Source organism: Hevea brasiliensis, chromosome 6 (assembly GCF_030052815.1).
Source record: "Hevea brasiliensis isolate MT/VB/25A 57/8 chromosome 6, ASM3005281v1, whole genome shotgun sequence".
Lineage (NCBI taxonomy): Eukaryota > Viridiplantae > Streptophyta > Magnoliopsida > Malpighiales > Euphorbiaceae > Hevea > Hevea brasiliensis.
In genome coordinates this window covers 6,128,721-6,151,974 of record NC_079498.1, presented here as the reverse complement: position 1 = coordinate 6,151,974, position 23,254 = coordinate 6,128,721, and the positions used below count along the sequence as shown (strand labels likewise).

General features: G+C 32.9%; 2 protein-coding genes and 1 pseudogene across 3 annotated transcripts; 2 read left to right on the top strand and 1 right to left on the bottom strand.

Annotated features, from left to right (window-relative positions):
* Positions 1-6,253: 6,253 nt before the first annotated feature.
* Positions 6,254-9,488, top strand: LOC110632673 (uncharacterized). 2 transcript variants are annotated; one of them, XM_058148306.1, is made up of 4 exons: positions 6,255-6,443; positions 7,019-8,428; positions 8,520-8,898; positions 9,148-9,488. In XM_058148306.1, exons 2-3 carry the CDS (start codon positions 7,024-7,026, stop codon positions 8,888-8,890), a joined length of 1,776 nt encoding a protein of 591 aa, XP_058004289.1. In that variant the 5' UTR covers positions 6,255-6,443; positions 7,019-7,023; the 3' UTR covers positions 8,891-8,898; positions 9,148-9,488. The 2 variants fall into 2 exon arrangements, with proteins under 2 accessions (XP_021636676.2, XP_058004289.1); XM_021780984.2 differs by having other exon boundaries at positions 6,254-8,428.
* A 177-nt stretch (positions 9,489-9,665) lies between these two features.
* Positions 9,666-10,478, bottom strand: LOC110632675 (uncharacterized). The gene is made up of 3 exons (XM_021780986.2): positions 10,314-10,478; positions 10,056-10,218; positions 9,666-9,985 (listed from the first exon to the last, which is right to left on the bottom strand). The coding sequence occupies exons 1-3, from the start codon at positions 10,439-10,441 to the stop codon at positions 9,845-9,847; spliced, it is 432 nt and encodes a 143-aa protein (XP_021636678.1). The 5' UTR covers positions 10,442-10,478; the 3' UTR covers positions 9,666-9,844.
* A 591-nt stretch (positions 10,479-11,069) lies between these two features.
* LOC110632660 (uncharacterized) lies at positions 11,070-22,283 on the top strand (annotated as a pseudogene).
* The last annotated feature ends 971 nt before the right edge of the window (positions 22,284-23,254 follow it).

Sequence of the window (23,254 nt, the reverse complement as noted above, 5' to 3'; positions counted from 1 at the left end):
CGATCACTTATGAGGAGGTAAGAAAAAAAGGAAATAGCTCAACAAAATTGAAGTCCCATTAAATATTTTTAAGAAATTAATGAGCACTAATTTGGGGAAAAGCCACCAAATTTCTAGTCTTAACAAAATACCAAGAAAAATAAGACAAAGAGAAAGAAAAAATGAGAGTAAGAAGCAAAGAAATAAGAAGCAAAGAAACAACAAAGGGATCCTTATGGAAAAATTATATTATACTACAGTGATTTCATGTAGGATAGGAGGTAAGGAAAAAGCAAATAGCTCAAAAAATTGAAGTCCCATTTAATGTTTTTAAGAAATTAATTACCACTAATTTGGGGAAAAGCCACCAACTTTCTAGTCTTAATAAAATACCTAGAAAAATAAGAAATGCAGGCCAAGGAGAAAGAAAAAATGAGAGTAAGAAGCAAAGAAACAACTACGAAAGATAAGAAAGGGTTCCTTATGGAAAAATTATATTATACAAAGGTGATTTCATGTAGGATATAGAGCAACAATTAAATTATAATGGGTTTCATAAAATATTTTATCCATGTGTTAAAAATTATATATTTTTTTTAAATAATAACTATCATTTTATGCTTAATTGTTATCTCATAATTGATTTGTCATTTCATATCAAATGCTGACATAAAATCACGGTTTTACCATATAACATCTCATCCTTATGAGTTTATAGAGAGAAAAAAAAGATAGGCATTAGAGGTATTACCTTGTCTCTCTATGTTAATGAAAATTGAAACAAGGACAAGGGAAAGGGCTAAGGGACGCAGAGGAGGAGAGAGTGTAAGGAAGCAACAACTAAAAACTAAGTTTGACTGCTAGATTTTATAATGTGATGATGTGGATAGGTTTTTGACATGTGACGTGTCACTTGTGTGTGCATTCATGCATTCCTTCCCCTCCTACATGTGTTACAATGGTTTAAAAAATAAAAAGTTAAATAGTCAATCAATTATTTTTTAAATTGAAGAGCAAATTGATTTATTTTTAAATTAATGGGATAAATTTAATTTTCGTTGCACGTTCAGGAGTAAAATATGCTTTTGGCTTAGTTTTATTAAGAGTAAAATGCAATCATGGTAATCTGGTATTATAATAATGAAAGACAATTAAATTGACTATAAAAAATTAATATATTATGACACTAATTTATTATATTAAAAAGATTAATAAAAAATTATATATAAGAAAATTAAATTACGAATATATACAATAAATATAAATAACGTACAACACACATTATAAAAAAAAACTAGTATAATAATAAATTTTGAAATCTTAAAATATGATTATTAGTTAATTTTAAACCTTAAAAGTTCATAAACATATTATTAAATATCATGAAATTTGAATTTTATATAAATAATTGTATATTGTAAGGAATTCACAATAAGTTATATATATGAAATGGAGGTTTAAGTTTAAACATATTAATTAGCAAATACATCAACTCAATAAGAACAAAAAAAAAAAGTTGCATTGCATTATGAGATTTGTCCCACATTCAAAATTTGACGAGTGGTGTTAGGGTTGACTAAAACCTAATCACATTCCAATTACTTAAAACCAACATGTGTGTTCCAATTGGACCTAAGTTAATTAAAAAATTTTAGTAGTGAAGTGAAATCTAAAGAATCAAATGGAATTTTAATTTGATTTAATTGTAATTCTTTCAGTTTAATTTGATTTTAGTTTTTGATAATTGAATAATTGAATTGAATAACAATCTTAGTTCAATTCATTTTTGATTCTCACTCCTTTTAATTTTTAATTCTTGTTAAAAATTAAAATTTTTGGAGGAGCAATAATCCCTATCAACCCTTTTAAATATGTTATTATGCGTAATTTTATTGATGTGCTTATATATTCTTTAAAATAGAAATTAAAAAAAAATTATAGTACTCACTACCCATTATCCTATTAAAAAGCTGCGGGTATTAAAGTGTTTAATCCAAACCTGATATAAAATTTCAATTTCAAAATTGTCTAAACTCATTTAAACATTTTCTAAACTCGTGCTATTATAGTTCAAGTGGATCAGGTATAGCCAAAACGTGCTTTACTATTTTTCGTAATTGTGTTAGCACGCTTCAATATTCTTTGCCAAAATGATAGTAGTGTGATACTACAAAGAAACAACAGTGATGATGTAGTGATCAATAACAAGCTAACTAAATTTTTTCTTCTTAACAACATCACATTTGATGTTGTTGAAGCATCATCTTTTGCTTACTTTTTGAAAAGTGTGTCTACGAGTGATCATGGTAACAAGCTGTTAATTTGTTAATAGCTCCCTGTGAAGAAATTGTGTGAAGGAATCCTAGAAAAAAAAAGTGCAATAATAGAGATAATTTTTATAGCCTATCTCTGAACCTTGTCCCATGTTGAACTTTTATCTAATTAACTTCAATTTGTTATTAAAAAATCCTTAAACTTTAATTTTATTTCACAAAAAATCCCTTTAACTTACAATAGCAAATTTTTAAATTAAAAAATTCATTTAAATTACAGTATGATATTTACAAATACAGTTTCCGCACTTTTTGATGAAGAGTAAATCGTTATCCTTTTCAATAAGTAGATCATTGTAATGGCATAGGTATTTTTGTGATAGATCCAAATATTGATTAACCAAACTCATTTTATTAGGGTTTGGGCAGGTTGGGTACTACTAAAACTTGCCCGACTACCATCCTTAGTTGTCAACAACTATGGTTCAATATATTTTGCCAAGAATGGGCCAAAAGGATATATAATAGTGTGAGGCTACTCACAATTATTAGATAAATTAGGGTTATTAGTATTTACATTAATAGTTAAAGTTGTATTATTAATCAATAACCTCTATCAACCCTTGTAAATCTGTTATTATGCGTAATTTTATTGATGTGCTTGTATATTCTTTAAAATTGAAATTAAAAAAAAATTGTAACTCACTACCCATTATCCTGTTAAAAAGTTGCGGGTATTAAGGTGTTTAATCCAAACCTGATATAAAATTTCAATTTCAAAATTGTTTAAACTCATTTAAAAATTTTCTAAACTCGCGCTATTATAGTTCAAGTGGATCAGGTATAGCCAAAACGTGCTTGACTATTTTCTGTAATTGTGTTAGCACAGTTCAATATTCTTTGCCAAAATGATAGTAGTGTGATATTACAAAGAAACAACAATGATAGCGTAGTGATCAATAACAAGCTAATCAAATTTTTTCTTCTTAACAATATTACATTTGATATTGTTGAAGCATCATCTTTTGCTTACTTTTTGAAGAGTGTGTCTAGGAGTGATCATGGTAACAAGTTACTAATTTGTTAATAGCTCCCTGTGAAGAAATTGTGTGAAGGAATCCTAGGAAAAAAAAATTTTGCAATAATAGAAATAATTTTTATAGCATGTCTCTAAACTTTGTCCCATGTTGAACTTTTATCTAATTAATTTCAATTTGTTATTAAAAAATCCTTAAATTTTAATTTTGTTTTATAAAAAATCCCTTTAACCTACAATAGTAAATTTCTAAATTAAAAAATTCATTTAAATTACAGTATGACATTTATAAATATAGTTTCAGTATTTTTTGATGAAGAGAAAATCATTATCATTTTCAAGAAGTAGATCATTGTGATGGCATAGGTATTTTTGTGATAGGTCCAAATATTGATTAACCAAACTCATTTTATTAAGGTTTGGGCAGGTTGGGTACTATTAAAACTTGCCCGACTACCATCCTTAGTTGTCAACAACTATGGTTAAATATATTTTGCCGCCAAAAGTATATATAATAGTGTGAGGCTACTCACAATTATTAGATAAATTAGGGTTATTAGTATTTACATTAATAGTTAAAGTTGTATTATTAATCAGCATTAATTGGAATAAGTATTTTGGACCATGTAAAATCAAATATATTCAAGTATTTTATTAATTAAAAATAGAATTAATTTATTTGTGCTCTTGTCAATTGATTTTAGTATTTATTTTATTAATTTTTCCTTTCTTAATTAATTTGGATCATCAGTGATGGTAACATATATTTTTGATAATTAAACTCAATCCTTATAGGGCAATATCTCTCTCATCACTATATTGTTTCAACGATTTCGTGATTAAATCAAATTAACTTATTTGCTTTAAATACCTTTATTTCCAATCAATTGGTAGCTTCATCTATTTAATATTCAATCTAAGTTTATAACTCTAATCATCTACGATCTCATAGACTTAGAGTTCTATCATGGCTGACACAAATCTTTCAACGTCATTCTCTATGCGTACATACATTTGGTATCAACCAATCACACTAAGCTACACAGAGTTTCATTGATATTTTTTTTTTCTCTTATTTTCCTCCTTTCTCTATTTTACTAACTTACCATATCAGTTCTCTCTCGTTCTCTCTATTGTTATACTCAATTCCTATAATTTCATTTGATTTTGACCATATCCAACTAAAAAATTTCAAGATAGCCACACAATCTATATAAGAATTGGGTCTTGACATTAGCACAATGGCAGAAATACTGTCTAAGGGCAAAGATTTTAGTTTGTCCCTTTTATGGGTAGACGTTGAGCTCCATCTTTGATATTCTAATGATGCTCATACACAAAATGAAAGACCTTTTGTTTTAAATGACAAGGTTAGTCAGGTCTGGACTCACTTGTTCATCAAGGATCAATTGTTCAATGCTAATAGTTTAGTCCACTAAACAATTAGACTACAGCCGCAATAATGAATATGAATGCATTTTCTTTCTAAAATTAGATTTATGGATCATGCATGGATTATTTTAATTAATATGTGTAATTTTATGTTCCTTTAAATAAGTATTTTATATAAATTATAATCATAAAATTAAAATAATATTATAATTTTATTGTGTCATTAATTTCATGATTTTGATTTAATGGACTTAAAATAATTAAATATTAATTAAGTAATTCATCTAATAAAAAATTTAATTATATTAATTTTAAAAAAAACATCTTATAAATATATACATACCATATAAAAATTATATCTTAGATAATAAATTTATTATATATATATATATAACATCAAAGGTACCACTATTATAAAATAGATTTAATATGAAAATGAATTTAATAATTATTGTATTAAATATTTATATTGATAAAGTTATTATATATAATTTAATTAATTCTATACAAATTTCAAAACAAACATCAAGTTTTGCTCTTTTATATTATATAAATGAGGTTAAGATAAATTAGACTTGGATCGAGTTAAAGTTTAATAAAATTTTAATAAATTAAACTTGAGTTATTCAAAGTTTTACTTGGTTTTAGTTCTTATATGATAAATATTTATTTTCTATTTATAATTGAGATGACACTTGAAATTATAAATTTAAATTGCAATTATCAAGCAAGAGATTTTTTTTCCCTTGCATTTTTTTCAGCAATACTAAAATGAATAATTCTTTATTTTCATTGATTTAAAAAAAATTAAGACTAGTTATAACTAATACTAAAATGGTATTTGGCTTAATTTATGAAAATCAACTCATAAGCATAAGTTAATTCGAGCTTATAAAAATTTAAAATTTTAAGTAATTATGTATTTTTTTAAAGTGTTTATAAGTAATTGACAAGTAATTGATGTGTTTGATAAAAAATAACTTATAAATATATTTATTATTAAAATGACATAAAAAAATATTAAATAAAATCTATAATGAAATTTTAAAAATTAAATAAGGATAATACAGTAAAATATTTAATCAAATTAAGTTATAAATACAAAAATAAAAATTAATACTCTCTAACTTATTTAATTTATAAGCTTAAAAATTATTATAAATAAATAGATCAATTTATTTTTAGAGTTTATAAACTTATTTGATCAATTTATAAAGTAAGGTAAATATTTTTTAAATAATTATAAAAATATTAATAATTAATTATAAAAATTAAGACTAGCAATAATTAATTTTTTTTTTAAAGTGCAGTATTCCAAATGTCTTTATCATTAACAAAAATTTTTTAAAAAATGGATCGTTACTTTGAAGAGTAAGCGTGCTTTAGCATAAAAGGTCAAACTCAACCAAAAAAGCGCCCAACAGGTTTTGCCGCGCGTTTTTAGTTATCGTCGTCGCTTTTGTTTATTATAATTTTCTTTTTTTTGGTCGCAAATGGCAACGTTTTAAAAGCGAGCAATCTAAGAAAGAAAGAAACCAAATTAGCGCAGACTGTCACTTTCATTGATTCCTTCCCCACCATTTTGCTTTCTTTATAAATAATGTGTTTTCTGGTTTTTGTGGTTCTTATCTCTGTTTTGCAACTTTGCAATTGCAGTTAAAAAAAAAAAGGTTCTGTTTCTTCTCTCTCCCTCTGTCTCAGCTTGTGCCATCTTCCCCTGCAGCTCAAACGAATTGCATCTCAGTGGATCAATCTGTCCCCAGGTATGAAGCGAAATCAACAAAACCCAAGTAGTTGATCTTATTTGCAATTGAGGAATATATAATCTATTTGAAAATAATTCATTTATAAATCAATTCTCATTGCTATATATGTATTCCATAGTTATCAAATCGATTTACTATCAATTCTTCCAATTCAGCCACAATTTGTGATTCAATCGCTAGGATGGAAAAATTGAATCAAATCGTAAGATTCTAACAACAGTGATGTGTTCAACTATACGGCTGCAACCACTGTCTTTAGAATTTATTTGCAAGATGTAACCAATTTCATATATGTATAAAACTATAAGATTACTCCTTGAACTTTTAATATTCAATCATGTTAAATGCAATTCTAAAAGATTTTGCTGTGTTTGGATGTGATGATTTCAAATAAAAAGGATTTAGATTTCATCTTTTGGATTTAGATTTTATTTTTTTAGTATAAGTTGTTGTAATTAATGAATATTTTATTTTTGCTTTTATTTGACTTTTCTGCTTTCAATTTTCTCTTCTATGAGCTATTTTGTTTGTATATACCGACTTTAATAGGGCTGAAATGTCTGTCTGTGAAGCTAATATGGTTCGAAGAAAGCGTCAATTACAAAATAATGTGGAAGAACATGGGGAAGATTGGGAGGAATCTGTAAGTTCCAATTCTAAGCATGGTAAAGTTACAAGTAGTCTAGCTAATACTGAAGATGATGAACGTAATTCGACTCCTTGCTCATATTTGCCAAAGGGCCGGCAACAATATGAAGTAGGTGCAATGGCTGAAAGTGTAGCAAATAAAAACCTTGCAATATTCATTCTCTCTAACAATATTGCATTTGATATTGTTGAAGCACCATTTTTTGGTGATTTTGTGAGGGGTGTAGCTGAATGTGGCATTAGGTATAAGCTGCCAAGTTCTATGACGCTCCAGAGAAAAGCTTTTCCTGAAGTTGAAATGGAAGTTGAGAAATATGTTGAGAAAGTTAGGCAATCATGGATTAAGATAGGTTGCACAATAATGCTTGGCATGCGGAAGAACTTCATTAGTATCATTGCATATTCTGCAGAAGGAGCTGAGTTTTTGAAATTACAGAAAATTCCAAAATGCCAGAAATCAAGTTTTGATGTGAAAGACATTGTTTCTTCAACAATTGAGGATATTGGGGAAGATAATGTTGTGCAAGTTATTACAAACAATGATACAATTTATAACTCAATTGAGAATATGTCCCTCAATAAGTACTCCCAAATCTTCAAGACTCGGTGTGTTGCACATGAGATTCATTCTCTCCTAAAGGCCATAGGCAATGAAGTTGGATGGATACAAGAAACAATTGATAATGCATCATTGATAGTAAAATGTATGGATGAAGATGTCAACATTTTATCAAAAGTGAAATATCCTTGCAAGTTTAAATTCGCCTCCAACTATCAAATGCTGCAATCAATTTTGAGTAATAAGAATGAATTGCAACAACTTGTTTCATTTGGGAAGGGTAACCTGCCGGAAGATAACAAGAGAACAGCCAAGATTACCAACATTATTAAAAGTGGAAACTTTTGGAGCCAAGTGCCAGAGGTATTAAATGCTTTGGAGCCATTAATCGATGTACTTCGTTTGGTAGAAGATGATAGACCTACCATAGGATACTTGTATGAAGCAATGGAAAAGGCAAAAGAAACATTAGAGAGACAATGTAGTAATGACAGCACAAAGTATGAGAAGATATTGGCTTTATTTCAAGAATGGAGAAGTAACAAGATTATCCATCCAATACATGCTGCTGCTGCTTTTTTGAACCCTGCTTACATGTGTGGTGGTAGCTTTACATTTAATCTTGAAATGAGGAAAGGCATAGAATTTGTGTTTTCAACCATGGTAAGGAGTGAAGAAAAGGAAAAATTCATTGAAGAGGTGCTACTTTATAAATCAAAGATATCAAAGATGTTCAATGCATTGGCATACCAGTTGATGAAATTATCTCATCCTAGTGAGTTTTGAACTTCATTATCCCCCCTTTTAAATTTTCAAATCAATATATTCTAGACCATATTATATTTTTTATTTCTGATTATTTGCAGGTGCATGGTGGGATGCTGCTGGGGTCTATCATCCTGTATTAAAGAAGTATGCAATACGAATTTTGAGCCAACCTTGTAAGTGCTCATGTGACTTAAAGCCTAGTGCATTTGAAGTTGCAGAAAGAAGTGTGATGAATGGGGCAGTGACTATATCGCACCACAATTCTGTATACACAACAATGAATGCAAAGATTATGGAAAAATTTCTATCTTTGGAAGAACAATGTATGACGCCAATTGATCTAGAAAATTGCAATGAACTCCCTGATTATGTTGATCCTCAACAAAGTTGGTGGGATGACCAAATGGAGTTGATTAATGAAAATTCTGATGATCATGATGCAAAAATGAAACGGACAGTTTTCATTTAGATGGCAAGGTTAGTTCAATTGTGAATATATGTGAAACATTTGCCCATTTATATGAGATGTTTTCATTATTTTGTTTTTTTTCTGTTTAATCCTTGTTTGACATAGGTTAAGACCTTATTCTATAGCTGTTGAATTATTGTTGCTGAAAGTGTTTGATGGAAACTTGGAAAGCCTAGGAAGAGTATGATAAGAGATGTTTAAATTAAGCTACTATCTCTGAGGCATTAACTCACTTTTGGTTATTTACTTGATGGCAGCCGAAGGATTACAGGGGAAGATCAAGACCATGCCTTGTCAATGCCAGGAGGAGGTGGAGAAAGACCATTATCGTGATATGCACCTCCATTTATTTAGGACTACATAGGAAGATATGAAGCAATCCAGGCCTTGTCGAGCCCTTCATTGACACAGATTCCATGATTCAAGCTTCACAAGTCTGTTCTGTCATTAACAAGGCTCAGAGGAGATGGACAAAAATCCTTAGTGTGGTGAAATGGTTCTTTATCTATTTAGAAACCAGAAAGAGGTGACGTGGTGTGGATATTATGGATGTTTATCCTGTGTGAAATGAAAGATTTCAAGAAGCGTTTGTATAGAACATATATTTTATCTTCTTCTGATGACCTCTGATACTTCTTATAATATAGATTTTGATTTTACTATCTTAAAAATAGAAAAATAAAATAAAATAAAATCTCTCTGTAATTTGAGGAACAAAAACAGAATTCCACTACCTAATCATTCTTTCTATTTGCAAAAGAAATGAACTTGGTAATTGCATAAGTAAATCATTCTTGATGAACAATTTTTTTTATTTGCAAACAAGAAATACTAATACAAATAATTTTCTTAAACTAATAATACCAATCATATATTTCATTCATAAGTTCACCAAATATAACACTCAAAATCTTAGTTAAGTTCATATATACTAGCAAACATCCCTAAACAGAATCAGTCTTGCTTTGCAGGCTTCGTTACATAGCTTCCCATCCTCACCACGATTCCATCGATATCACGCACGTATCCAACTCTCTGTCCCCATTCTTTGTCCTCCGGCTGGCTCAACGCCACTGCTCCGTTCTCCACCGCCCTCTGTCCAACCCATTATAAATTCATAAATTACTATATAAAAAAATAAAAGAAAATTCTGGTTGAATAATACCTTGTATGCAGCATCTACATCTGCATAGGCAAAGCAAACCTCAAGAGGGGGTCGCTCGCCATCGGTTTGCGGAGTCTGCACTGCACCACTTCGTTTATCTGTCTCACGTTGGTGGATCGGAGTGAAAGCTATGGTGGTCTGCCCACTATCCAGCTCTCCCCATCTATGGAATCCAAATCAACAATATAATGTTCACCGTCACTGATCAAGAAAATTAATTGAATCAGGCAGTTTTAAGGGTGATGAATTTGTGAATACCTGTGAGCGTCATCCAAGCGACGAACATGATAACCAAATGCTTTCTCGTAGAAATCTAAGGATTTGGCTACGTCCTTCACGTACACAACTGTGTAGGCAAATGCTGGGCAGAGATTCGTTGTTGCCATTTGTAGCTCTGTCCTTCCTTTCTTCCCTTCTCTGCGTGAGCCCTGAGCTTTTATAGTTCCATTCAGCGAGAGCGGGGTTTATTTTAGAGTGTAAAAAAAGGAGGCATTTTACACGTGGTCAATATTGACTGACACGTGGGATGCATGCATGCTTTAAGTATCTCAGACACTGTCACCTGGCATTATTGATCTCAATCCACATTCTAAAAAAAAAATTACTAAATATTTTTAAATATTAATTCATCACAATTTGCACAAATTGTGAAAATTAATTAATTAATTAATTAAATTATTTAACTGTATATAAAAATAGTTGTAATAAATAAATAGAGTTAAAAAAATTATTATAAAATAAATAGATTATTGTTATTATAAATATATAGCAATTTAAAATTATAATTAAGTTTTATAATATAATATTAAATGTGTTAAATATAAATTTATAAATAAGTTATCTTAAATAATAAATATTAATTTAATAATATTAAAGTCAGAGCAGAAAGTCTGGAATTACAGTCTCCTTGCTCAGCAGCTAATGATTCATGGAGGTTAAAAACTGTACACGTGTCAATGGGGCCCTCCTGAGGGTTGATTTCTCCTGCTGCTGGCTTTTGATGGTGACAGTTGTTGGTAAGAAACAACAAACCAAAATGAAAAGCTCTCTCTCAATTTCCCAAAAAAAGACGAAACAAATCACGGAAAAGGCCCAACCAAAAAGCGCCGATACAGTTCCCCTAATAAACCCAGCGCTGGATTCATCCAATTACACCTCATTTACCTTCATTTTCTCCAATTCCAGAGCCACCCGAGATCAATCAGATTAGTTACTAGCTTTTCAGGTGAGTTCTTTTGAACGGAATTTCAAGATTTTCTTTTTGTTTATGTAACGTTGATGGTAAATTTTGTTATAGCTCTTTGTGATGTCGATATTTTACAATTTAAGCCCTTTGAATTTTCACTACTGAGAAAAGTTATGGTCTTTAAAGGAAGTGAGAATCATAATTTCATTAATTTTATTGATCTTGATCCGTTTCATTGCGGGATAATTAATTGTTATATAACAAGAGTTTATTATTATTATTATTATTATTATTCTTGCCTGGTCTTTTTAGATGATTTATAGCCCATTGCATTTTTGCACCAAAACTCTGCCTAATTAATTTGCACGGTCTCAAGCCCGGATAAAGGAGGTGGGTTGGGGTAAGTGACAACCAGCGTAAAAATTTCATCACACCTTATGACATGGATTCAAATGATATAAACGTTGGAGCGTCCTCTACTAACGATACGCTACATCGAAGAGAAAAAGGGAAGGGTATAAGAAAGGTATATGAACAGTACAAGATAGCAAAAAAAGAGACAAAAAAGGCAGTTAGTCAAGTAAGAGCACAGGCCTTTGAAAAGTTATATGAGAAACTTGGAACTAAAGAAGGGGAGAAAGATATTTATAGATTAGCAAGGAGAAGAGAAAGGAAATGTCAAGATCTCAATCAAGTTAGGTGAATTAAGGATAAAGAAGGAAAAGTGTTGGTGAAAGATGAGGACATTAAAGAAAGATGGAGAAATTATTTTAATGATCTCTTTAATAATAGTCAAAATGGTAATAGCGTGAATATAGATTATAGAACAATAGAAAAGAATGTGAATTATACTAGAAGGATTATATCTTTAGAAGTAAAGGAAGTACTTAAGAGAATGAAAGTGGATAAAGCCTGTGGATTCGATGAAATACTTATTGAAATGTGGAAGTGTTTGGGAGATATGGGATTGGCATGGTTAACTAAATTATTTAATAAGATTATAAACTCAAAGAAAATGCCTGATGAATGGAGGAGGAGTATTTTAGTACGTATTTTTAAAAATAAGGGAGACATACAGAGTTGCACAAACTGTAGAGGAATTAAACTCATGATCCATACTATGAAGTTGTGGAAGAGAGTTGTGGAGCATCGACTACGTCATGATACTTTTATCTTTCTCAATCAATTTGGTTCCATGCCTAGTCGTTCAACTATGGAAGCGATCTTTTTATTAGAAGCTTAATGGATAAATATAGAGATGTGAAGAAAAATCTACACATGGTTTTTATTGATTTGGAGAAGGCTTATGATAGTGTTCCAAGAGATGTCTTATGGAATGTGTTACAACAAAAGAGGGTATCTATTAGGTACATACAAGTGTTGAAAGATATGTATGAAGGAGCAACTACTATTGTGTGCACAGTGGGAGGGGACACAAGAGATTTTCCAATCTCAATTGGATTACACCAAGGATCAGCCATAAGCCCCTACTTTTTTACATTAGTTTTAGATGAATTGACGAAACATATACAAGAGAGTATTCCTTGGTGCATGATGTTTGCGGATGATATTGTTCTGATAGATGAGATACGAGAAGGAGTCAATAGAAAGCTAGAGTTTTGGAGAAGTACTCTAGAGTCAAAGGGTTTTAAGTTAAGTAGAACGAAGACAGAATACATGCATTGCAAGTTCAGTGAAGACCAAACTGGTGATAGGGAAGGAGTTAATTTGAATGGAGTGGTACTGTCCCAAAATAATCACTTTAAATATCTAGGCTCAGTCATTTAAGTAGATAGGGGATGTGAGGAAAATGTTAGTCATAGGATTAAAGCCGGATGGTTGAAGTGGAGACGTGCCACGGGAGTTTTATGTGATTGTAAGATTCCCAATAAGTTGAAAGGAAAATTTTACCGTACAGCCATACGACCGGCTATGTTATATGGTAGTGAGTGTTGGGAACTGAAAGAGTCATATGCGTTTAAGATAAGAGTTACAGAGATGAGAATGTTAAGGTGGATGAGTGGCCATACTAGACTAGATAAAGTCCGTAATGAGAGTATTAGAGAAAATATAGGAGTGTTGCCAATTGAAAATAAGTTGAGAGAAAGGAGATTGAAGTGGTTTGGTCATGTGAAGCATAGACATATGGAGGCTCCAATTAGACAAGTAGAGCACATTAGGTTAGAGAATAGAAAGAAAAAAAGGGGTAGACCTAAATTGACTTGGAGGAGAGTAGTACAACATGACCTAGAAGCATTACACATGTCTGAGGATTTAACCCAAAATCGTTTAGAGTGGAAAAAGCGAATCTATATAGCCAATCCCAAATTTTTGGGACAAAGGTTTAGTTGAGTTGAGTTGAGTTGCATTTTTGCACCAAATTTGCTTATGCAAAGTAATATTTCGATATATATTATGTACTGATCTTATTATTGCTGTTTCCTACTTACAGGTTGACATTTGATCAAGATTCGTTTGGTAAAACATCAAAAGTTAGGTATTTACCCTTTAATGCATAGCTTTATCAGGTTTGTGTTTACATTTTTCAGAATGGAGGTGGCTGCTGATAGTTTAAAAATAAAGTATCGGTGAGAGACACTCTTAGTTAGCTGAGGATGTAAATTTAGAGCTAATTTTTCTATCAATTTCCATGGAAGACCCACCTTATAGTTCTGGTTTAAGTGGGAATTCTGAAGCGACATCCGTTGCTGTTAGGAAAAAGATTTATGAGAGAAATCTAGATGCTTATGATCCTAAAGCATTTCCACAAAGTGCTCATAAGCACATATGTTCACTGGGCTGTAGTAAAGATGCTGGAGGTGCAGTTGGTTATGAAGCTATTTTTTTACTCAAAGTTGCTGCCTTAGAGACAGTAAGAAGAGTTTCCAGGTCCAAGTGCCCCCCTGTATGGCGTGGTCTTCAGGCTCTGCAAGTTCTTTGCTATCCACCCTTTAAGTGGATTCAGAGATGGGCTCACTTGAACAGTTTGCTCAAAGGTGTGCAGATCTGTCCTTGCTTTCTTCATAACCAATATCATTTGCTTTACATATTTTCGAGGAAAAAGATAAAAATTATAGTTGCTTTCCCCTTATTTTTCTAGATGTTCTCGAGGTCTTTATTACTCTTATCAGTTGCAACAGCTTTCTCTGAACAATCAGACTCCAATATTGAAACCGCAAATGATATCAATGATTCTCAGTCCCATTCAGAAACAAATTCTGACTCATCTCTTCTACGTTCTTCTCTCGATACAAGGTACACAAATAATGAACTTCTTAGTTTTGACATTTTCTTCTTGTTTTGTTTCTGGGTTAATCCAAACCCTAAAAAGAGAAATTATTATTTAAAGGCAATTCTCTTCAATTTTGCCTAAGACTTCAAACTCTGCCTAAGTAGTTTGCGCTTAGCCGGTCCCAAGCCCGGATAAAGGAGGAGGGTTGCGGTAGGTGACAACCAGCGTAAAAATTTCGTCACACGATATGATATGGATTCAAATGATATAAATGTTGGGGCGTCCTCTACTAACGACGCGCTACATTGGAGCCCGGGTATAGTGAGAAATATGCAAGGGTGTAGGGCGTTCACCAAAAGCGACGCGCCATGCCATGCCGGCACCCTGGTGTGGTGTTAAGTGAGCAAGGGTTCCTACATCATGGACGAGTGTGGGTAAAGAAGTTAGTCCATAAGACAAATAGTAGAATAAATAGTGGAACAGAACACAAGATAGACATAGAAAACAATAGAAAATATCATAGAAGGAGGCCAATTAGGAAGGAGCAGGATAGGAGGAGGATCAAAGTTGGTACTTGGAATGTTGAATCACTTACAGGAAAATTAATGGAGCTTGTGGATACCTTGGAAAGGAGAAGGGTGAATATTGCTTGCATTCAGGAGACTAAATGGGTAGGAGAGAAAAGTAAGGAAGTGGGTAATTCAGGGTACAAACTGTGGTTTACCGGAAAGGAGAGAAACAAGAACGGAGTGGGCATAATCATAGACAGGACATTGAAACACACAGTAATAGCTGTGAAAAGAGTAGGAGATAGAATTATACTAGTAAAGCTAGTACTAGAAGGAGAAACAATAAATATAGTTAGTGCTTATACTCCACAAATAGGACTAGACATGAGAGTAAACAAAGGTTTTAGAAAGATATGGATGATTTAATGCAAAGCATACCGAATGAAGAGAATGTTTTCATTGGTAGAGATTTGAATGGGCATGTAGGAAGTGATAGACAAGGTTATGAGAATGTTCATGGAGGTTTTGGTTTTGGCAATCGAAATGAGGAGGGAAAAAACATCCTGGATTTTGCTATGGCATATGACCTAATACTAGCAAATACCTACTTTATAAAAAGAGAGTCACATTTAGTGACTTTCAAAAGTGGGCAACATAGAAACCAAATCGACTTCCTCTTAACTAGGAAGACAAATAGAGCTCTATGCAAGGATTGCAAGGTCATTCCAGGAGAGGCTTTAACAAGTCAACATCGGTTGGTGGTCTTGGATGTCAAATTTAGGAACAATTCAAGTAAGGTCAGAAGAAATAGTGTAGCTCGAACAAAGTGGTGGGAGTTCAAAGGAGTAAAGCAAGTGAAGTTCAAAAATGAGCTTCTCGAGTCCGAAGTATGGAAGCTGGATATGGAGGCCAATGATATGTGGATATAGATGGCATCAAAGATTAGAGAAGTAGCTAAAAAAGTACTTGGACAATCTAAAGGATATGGACCACACTCAAAAGAGAGATGGTGGTGGAATCAGGAAGTACAAAAGGCAGTGAAGAGAAAAAGGAAATGGTATAAGAAATTACCTAAATGTGATAATAATGAGGCATATGAACAGTACAAGATAGCAAAGAAAGAGGCAAAAAAGGCAGTTAGTCAAGCAAGAGCACAGGCCTTTGAAAAGTTATATGAGAAACTTGGAACTAAAGAAGGGGAGAAAGATATTTATAGATTAGCAAGGAGGAGAGAAATGAAATGTCAAGATCTCAATCAAGTTAGGTGCATTAAGGATAAAGAAGGAAAAGTGTTGGTGAAAGATGAGGACATTAAAGAAAGATGGAGAAATTATTTTAATGATCTCTTTAATAATAGTCAAAATGGTAATAGCGTGAATATAGATTATAGAATAATAGAAAAGAATGTGAATTATACTAGAAGGATTAGATCTTTAGAAGTAAAGGAAGCACTTAAGAAAATGAAAGTGGGAAAAGCCTGTGGACCCGATGAAATACAAATTGAAGTGTGTAAGTATTTGGGAGATATGGAAGTGGCATGGTTAACTAAATTATTTAATAAGATTCTAGGATGAATGGAGGAAGAGTATTTTAGTACCTATTTTTAAAAATAAGGGAGACATACAGAGTTGCTCAAACTATAGGGGAATTAAACTCATGAGCCATACTATGAAGTTGTGGGAGAGAGTTGTGGAGCATCGACTACGTCATGATACTTCTATCTCTCTCAATCAATTTGGTTTCATACCCGGTCGTTCAACTATGGAAGCGATCTTTCTCATTAGAAGCTTGATGGAGAAATATAGAGATGTGAAAAAAGATCTACACATAGTTTTTATTGATTTGGAGATGGCTTATGATAGTGTTATAAGAGAGGTCTTATGGAATGTGTTAGAACAAAAGAGGGTATCTATTAGGTACATACAATATTGAAAGATATGTATGAAGGAGCAACTACTATTGTGCGCACAGTAGGAGGGAACACAAGAGATTTTCCGATCTCAATTGGATTACACCAAGGATCAGCCATAAGCCCTTACCTTTTTATATTAGTTTTAGATGAACTGACGAAACATGTATAAGAGATTATTCCTTGGTGCATGATGTTTGTGGATGATATTGTTCTGATAGATGAGACACGAGAAGGAGTCAATAGAAAGCTAGAACTATGGAGAAGTACTCTAGAGTCAAAGGGTTTTAAGTTAAGTAGAACGAAGACAGAATACATGCATTGCAAGTTCAATTAAGGCTAAACTGGTGATAGTGAAGGAGTTAGTTTGAATGGAGTAATAATGACCTAAAGTAATCACTTTAAATATCTAGGCTCAGTCCTTCAAGTAGATGGGGGATGTGAAGAGGATATTAGTCATAGGATTAAAGCCGGATGGTTGAAGTGGAGACGTACCACGGGAGTTTTATGTGTTCGTAAGATTCCCAATAAATTGAAAGGAAAATTTTACCGTACAGCCATACGACCGGCTATGTTATATGGTAGTGAGTGTTGGGCACTGAAAGAGTCGTATGCATCTAAGATAAGAGTTGCAGAGATGAGAATGTTAAGGTGGATGAGTGGCCATACTAGACTAGATAAAGTCCGTAATGAGAGTATTAGAGAAAAGGTAGGAGTGGTGCCAATTGAAGATAAGTTGAGAGAAGGGAGATTGAGGTGGTTTGGTCATGTGAAGTGTAGACATACGGAGGCTCCAGTTAGACAAGTAGAGCACATTAGGTTAGAGGATAGAAAGAAAAAAAGGGGTAGACCTAAATTGACTTGGAGGGTAGTACAACATGACCTAGAAGCATTACACATTTTTAAGGATTTAACCCAAAATCGTTCAGAGTGGAGAAAGCGAATCCATATAGCCGACCCCAAATTTTTGGGATAAAGGCTTAGTTGAGTTGAGTTGAGTTTGCCTAAAACTCCAACATTCATATACATATGCTAACTTGAGAAACCAAACGGTAGAACTGATGTTATGCTACCTCATCCTTATGGGTGAATAAGCTAATTTACTTGATGCTAAAACTTTTAACAACTTAATGGCTAATGGCTAGGCATTAGCATTCTGTTTGAAAGTAAATGCTGCTGATTTTAGAATCTTTCTTCTGAATCTTAGATTTGAGCCAAAACCTATAAGTTAAATTAAATGTTAATTTGATTGTATTATTGATAATATGAATAGATAACTCTATGGTTTGGTTATAGATGATAGTATGATACGAAGGTGATTGATGCCTAACCCAGACTATATTGGGTTGATTTGGGTCAGTTGATGCTTTGGCGCTGCATGTCATGCACCATAAAGTTTGTTAAGATCCTGTGCTAGAGTTGACAGGACACATGTATTGATACTGGGCAAGTGTTTGACATGCTCGCTTACTGGATGTTCCCGAAACCCTGCTTTGTTGACTTTATAAGATTATAAGTCATTAAAGGCTACTTGAAGCTTAAACGCGTAGGTCATTTCTTTTCTGAATCTTGTTTGAAGGTATATTGACAAAACCAGATTTGGATTTTATTAATTGTTTAGTTGTGATGTGTTGTTGAAGATTACTTTTTTTGGGAATTTATTGATCTGCAAATCATAGCATGAAGGTTTCACAAGTTTTGTTTTCTTGAAGTTCCTTCAAATTGCATTTATTTTAGAAGAATTTCCTTTAATTATTGTTTGTTATGGGTTATGTCTACTTCTTACATAATTCATTACTTTTTGTCTGATCTGCAGGACTACCGATGAGAATCCTCAAAGTATTGAATCTGAAATTTGGATGCAACTCCTAAAAGAGCTAGAAAATCAAGGCATGGCATTAATAGAAAGGTAATTTCTGTCTTCTTTTGTTTCAAAAATGTTTAAATTAGAAAATAACAAAGAAAAATAGAGCAGCATGGCTTTCAAAATTTGTACGATCTTGTTAAAGGCTTTGACTAATCAGCGTTCTGCATCCATTATTAAACATATTCAAAGCAAATGGGTTCTAAGCTGAAGAAATTTTCATATATCATCCATTTTGATGCTTATTAAGGTCCAACACCATACTTTGGAATCACTTGTGAATATTTTGACAGAAGTTGATGGTTCTAACAAAGTTGGTCCATTCTGATTCCTGTCATACAGCCCCAATTTGAAGCATAAGAAAAATTTGATAGAGAGCCTATTGATTGAGAATGCTTTTAAAATCATTTGCACTCCTCTGATAAGCGCTACTGGTACTGGTTTCGAACAATTTTTATGTTCTTAAACGTCACACACGTATTGTTGAATTCTTGACTTCTCATGTTGCAGCAGACCATGACATAGGTGTTTGTGCAGAATTAATGAGGATGAGCTCCATAAATTTTTTGCTGCTGCAAATGGGGATTTTTCATGCTTCTTATCATCAATTAAGAAGACAATCCGTTGGAGGGAGACTTACAGAATTCTTTCAGAACAAGAGCTTGAGATGTGGTCGAATATGGTGTTCTGGCATGGATTTGATGTGGAGGACAGGCCCTGCGTCATCGTACGCCTTGGACTAGCTTGCCTCAATTTGCCACTTCATGAGAGACCTCGCTCTGCTCAAGCACTCAGTAAGTTGCTTGTCTCTGGATTAAACTGTTACTTGGATTTCATGCCTTATTACCCTTGGGATACTTCCATCTGAAGAATAAGGCTCTCATCAATTGAATAACTAAGGGAGTGTTTTTCACTTTATAAGTTTTTAATGGGAGGCAAATATGCTGACGTTTCTATGTATTGAATGCCTGGAGAACGTCTCCTCTAGTCATTTTCTTCCTATATTCTTGGGAGCATCCATGAACATATATTCACATGTTGGAAAGACTTAACAAAACAACTGGCTTCCTGCTTCAGCATTTTAGATTAATACAATGTTGCAACAAGGGATGATCACCTATTTTTCTGTTATTAGAAGTATAATTATCTTGCTAAGCAAAGCTCAACAAATGTAACTGGATTAATTAAGCATCTAGTCTACCTGCTATACTAAAAGATTTACTCATTTTAGTGCTGAAAAGATAAACTTGAGCTGAGAGTCAACTAAGAGTGGTTGTTTGTATTAATTTATTTTGTTTCTTGCACTTTGTGATATTAATATCAATTAATCATTGATGTTCCAGTCTCTCAGGTAGAGCATGGTGTGCTTCATTTGGTTGGCAAGGATAATCCTCAGATTACAGTTCTTGTTGATTGTAATGGGATATCTCCATTGAGACTTCCAATGCAGATGGTGAGATCCTGTTCCTCGCTTCTGCAAGATAATTTCCCCAATTGTCTTTTGGCCATTTGCTTGTCATACGGCTTCCTCCAGTTTTTCGAGTTATTGTTCAAACTTTTATTCAGGTAAGCATATTACTCTCATAGTCTCATTAGGATTTGATTAATTGATCTTCCTTCTCTCTATGTCTGCTCCTTTTACTTTCCCAAAAAAGAAAAAAAAGTAGTCATGCTCCTGGGGTCTGTTTGGATGAGGGTAAGGGAAGAGTAAATAAAGGTAGGGAGGGATAATTAATTATTTTATCCTTGTTTGGGAATAGGCGAGTTAATGGGGGGTAAGAGAGTAAGCCTTACCCTCCCTTACCCCTCAAATCTCAATTTTTTTTACATTCTATATTGGGTTGTAAGGGGGGTTAAGGAGGGAGAGAGTATAGTTACGAATATTTCTATTTCTACACCCCTTAATTTTACCTCTCCTTCACCTCTTCCCAAACATAAAGAATATACATTACCTCTCCTTACCTTTCTATTAATTCACTCCTTTCCAAACATGAGATTTTTTTTATTGTAACTCTCCTTACCCTTTCTTACCCTTCCATTATTTACCTTTCCCTCACCTCCATCCAAACAGACCCTTAGAAGAAGGTATTCCTTTTTTATTTTGGAGGGGGAGGGTTGTGCGTGCTGTTGAACTTATTGTCTTGTCCTGTGAAATTCTTTGGTTTCAATTGCATCTTTGCCTATATTATCTCCTGTGGTTCTAACAGGTTTTGAAACCCGTCACCCGGAAGAAGTTGAGAATTGAAGGAAACGAATACCACAGGAGCGATTATCTTCGGGAACTCCCGTCATATCTAGGTGGCAACTGCACTTGCAACACATGTTCAAACATTAGTATCCATTCTATGCAACAGCCACAGGCCATAAATGAGATCCGCAGGATAGATTCAACTGAATATGTTAGTGATGGTGAGGATCTGCTGTCACCACATCTGAATTTTGAGGCCGACGTTCCCATTAATTAGAACTGGGATTACTTGTGGAGAACTGCTGTGATTGGCGTCCTCATAGTGTGGGTTTTTATCGCTTTGGTTGTCATATTATATGATCCCGAAACCCACCCCTTCTAGTCTCCTGAAGTCGATAGTAAACTGATATTTCCTCTGCTGTGTTAGTATTCTTTGGGATCTAGCTTTTGGGTATGCACCACAGAATCTGCCAATGTTTCTCATTATGAGTTCTTTTAAGTTGAATACTTGTTTTTCTTGTAATTTTCCATAGTTCATAAGGTCATATCAATTGGGGTCGGCTATATAGATTTTCTTTTTCCACTCTAAACGATTTTGAGTTAAATCCTAAGAAATGTATAATACTTCAAGGTCATGTTGTACTACTCTTCTCCAAATCAATTTATGTCTACCCCTTCTTTTCTTTCTATCTTCTAACCTAATGTACTCTAGTTAGACCTAACCGGAGCATTCGTATATCTACGTTTCACATGACCAAACCACCTTAATCTCCCTTCTCTCAACTTATCCTCAATTGGCTCAACTCTTACCTTTTCTCTAATACTCTCATTACAGACTTTATCTAGTCTAGTATGGTCACTCATTCACCTTAACATTCTCATCTCCGCAACTCTTATCTTAGACACATACGACTCTTTCAGTGCCCAACACTCATTACCATATAACATGGCCGGTCATACGGTTATATGGTAAAATTTTTCTTTCAACTTATTGAAAATCTTGCGATCCATTGAGACTTCCGTGATACGTCTCCACTTCAACCATCCATTGAGTATAATATTTTAATAAAGCAATTAGCTTTTTAGTGACTTTGTCGCAATTGTCTGCGTTTTTCATGGTTGAATATATATTTCAGAAGCTGGTTTTGTTGAGAGACTCTGCATCTGCATAAAGAAGGCAGGTATCTTTGCTTCTTTGATTTAAATCTGTTCTTGTTATGGGACTAGCTCTGTATAGCTGAAGAAATATATTCATTTGTAAACGGATGATCCACTGAGAGGTTATGGAAATGGGTGCTCTGCGTCCATCGAATGATCCAATTGATAATATCTTTAGACCATATTGCCAATTCCTGTTGTCATTAACAATTGCAGTCAAGCAATGAATTTTCCAATAAAGTCACATATCAGATTTTGAAACTAATTGACAGGAGTCACTTCTGTTGAATTGTTGGATACACATTCAGACCAAATTATAAGTGCTACGAAGTTGGTCATTTTTTGCCATACCCACTATTTTGATTTGAATTTATTTAATTTAAAATTACTCATTATTCATTTTTTTTTTGTTTCGTCACTTTAAAATTTAATTTAACTTAATGTAATTTAAAATTTGTTTTGAAATTAATCCATATCAAAATATTTTAATATAAATTCATCTAAACAATTTAAAATTATTTAAATCCATAATTAGGACTTTTTTTAGAAAAAAAATTATCTAGACTTATTTCATATATTTTATAAATAATCTCATTATACATCCACATATTATATATAGAATTCAAAAAAAATTAAATGCAATTCAAATTTTCCTTATTATTACATGAGAGGAGAAAAATAATTGTAACAAAATTTTGTTATTTTTTTTAAAATGAAAATAGCAAAAATAAAAAATTGAAGAACTACTTCATCTAGGACGATCCAGAGCTACTTTTTCTCTTTAAATCTAGGGCAAGTCCAGAATTGTTCTTCTTCTTCTTCTTCCTAATAAGAAATTGCAAGACAACAACTAAATTCCACGTCTCCATGCCACAACCTACAACATTGACGACAACATCCACCTCGTTCACTAACAAAACGGTGACCCATAACCTGGCAAATTAGGTTGCTAGTGATCAACCATAGAGATAAAGGAGTACAAGGCCCTCAACAAGGAAGGCAAATACTAGTGTGCGAAGCTGAAGGCTCCAAATCCCAAGCCGCCAGGAAACGGGAAGAGGATTCTTAGAAGCGAAGAAGATCCTCAATGCGGTGAAATTGTTGTTCCTCCTTGAGTTGTGCTGATCAGGGCTCTAGCCAGTGGCGGATGTAC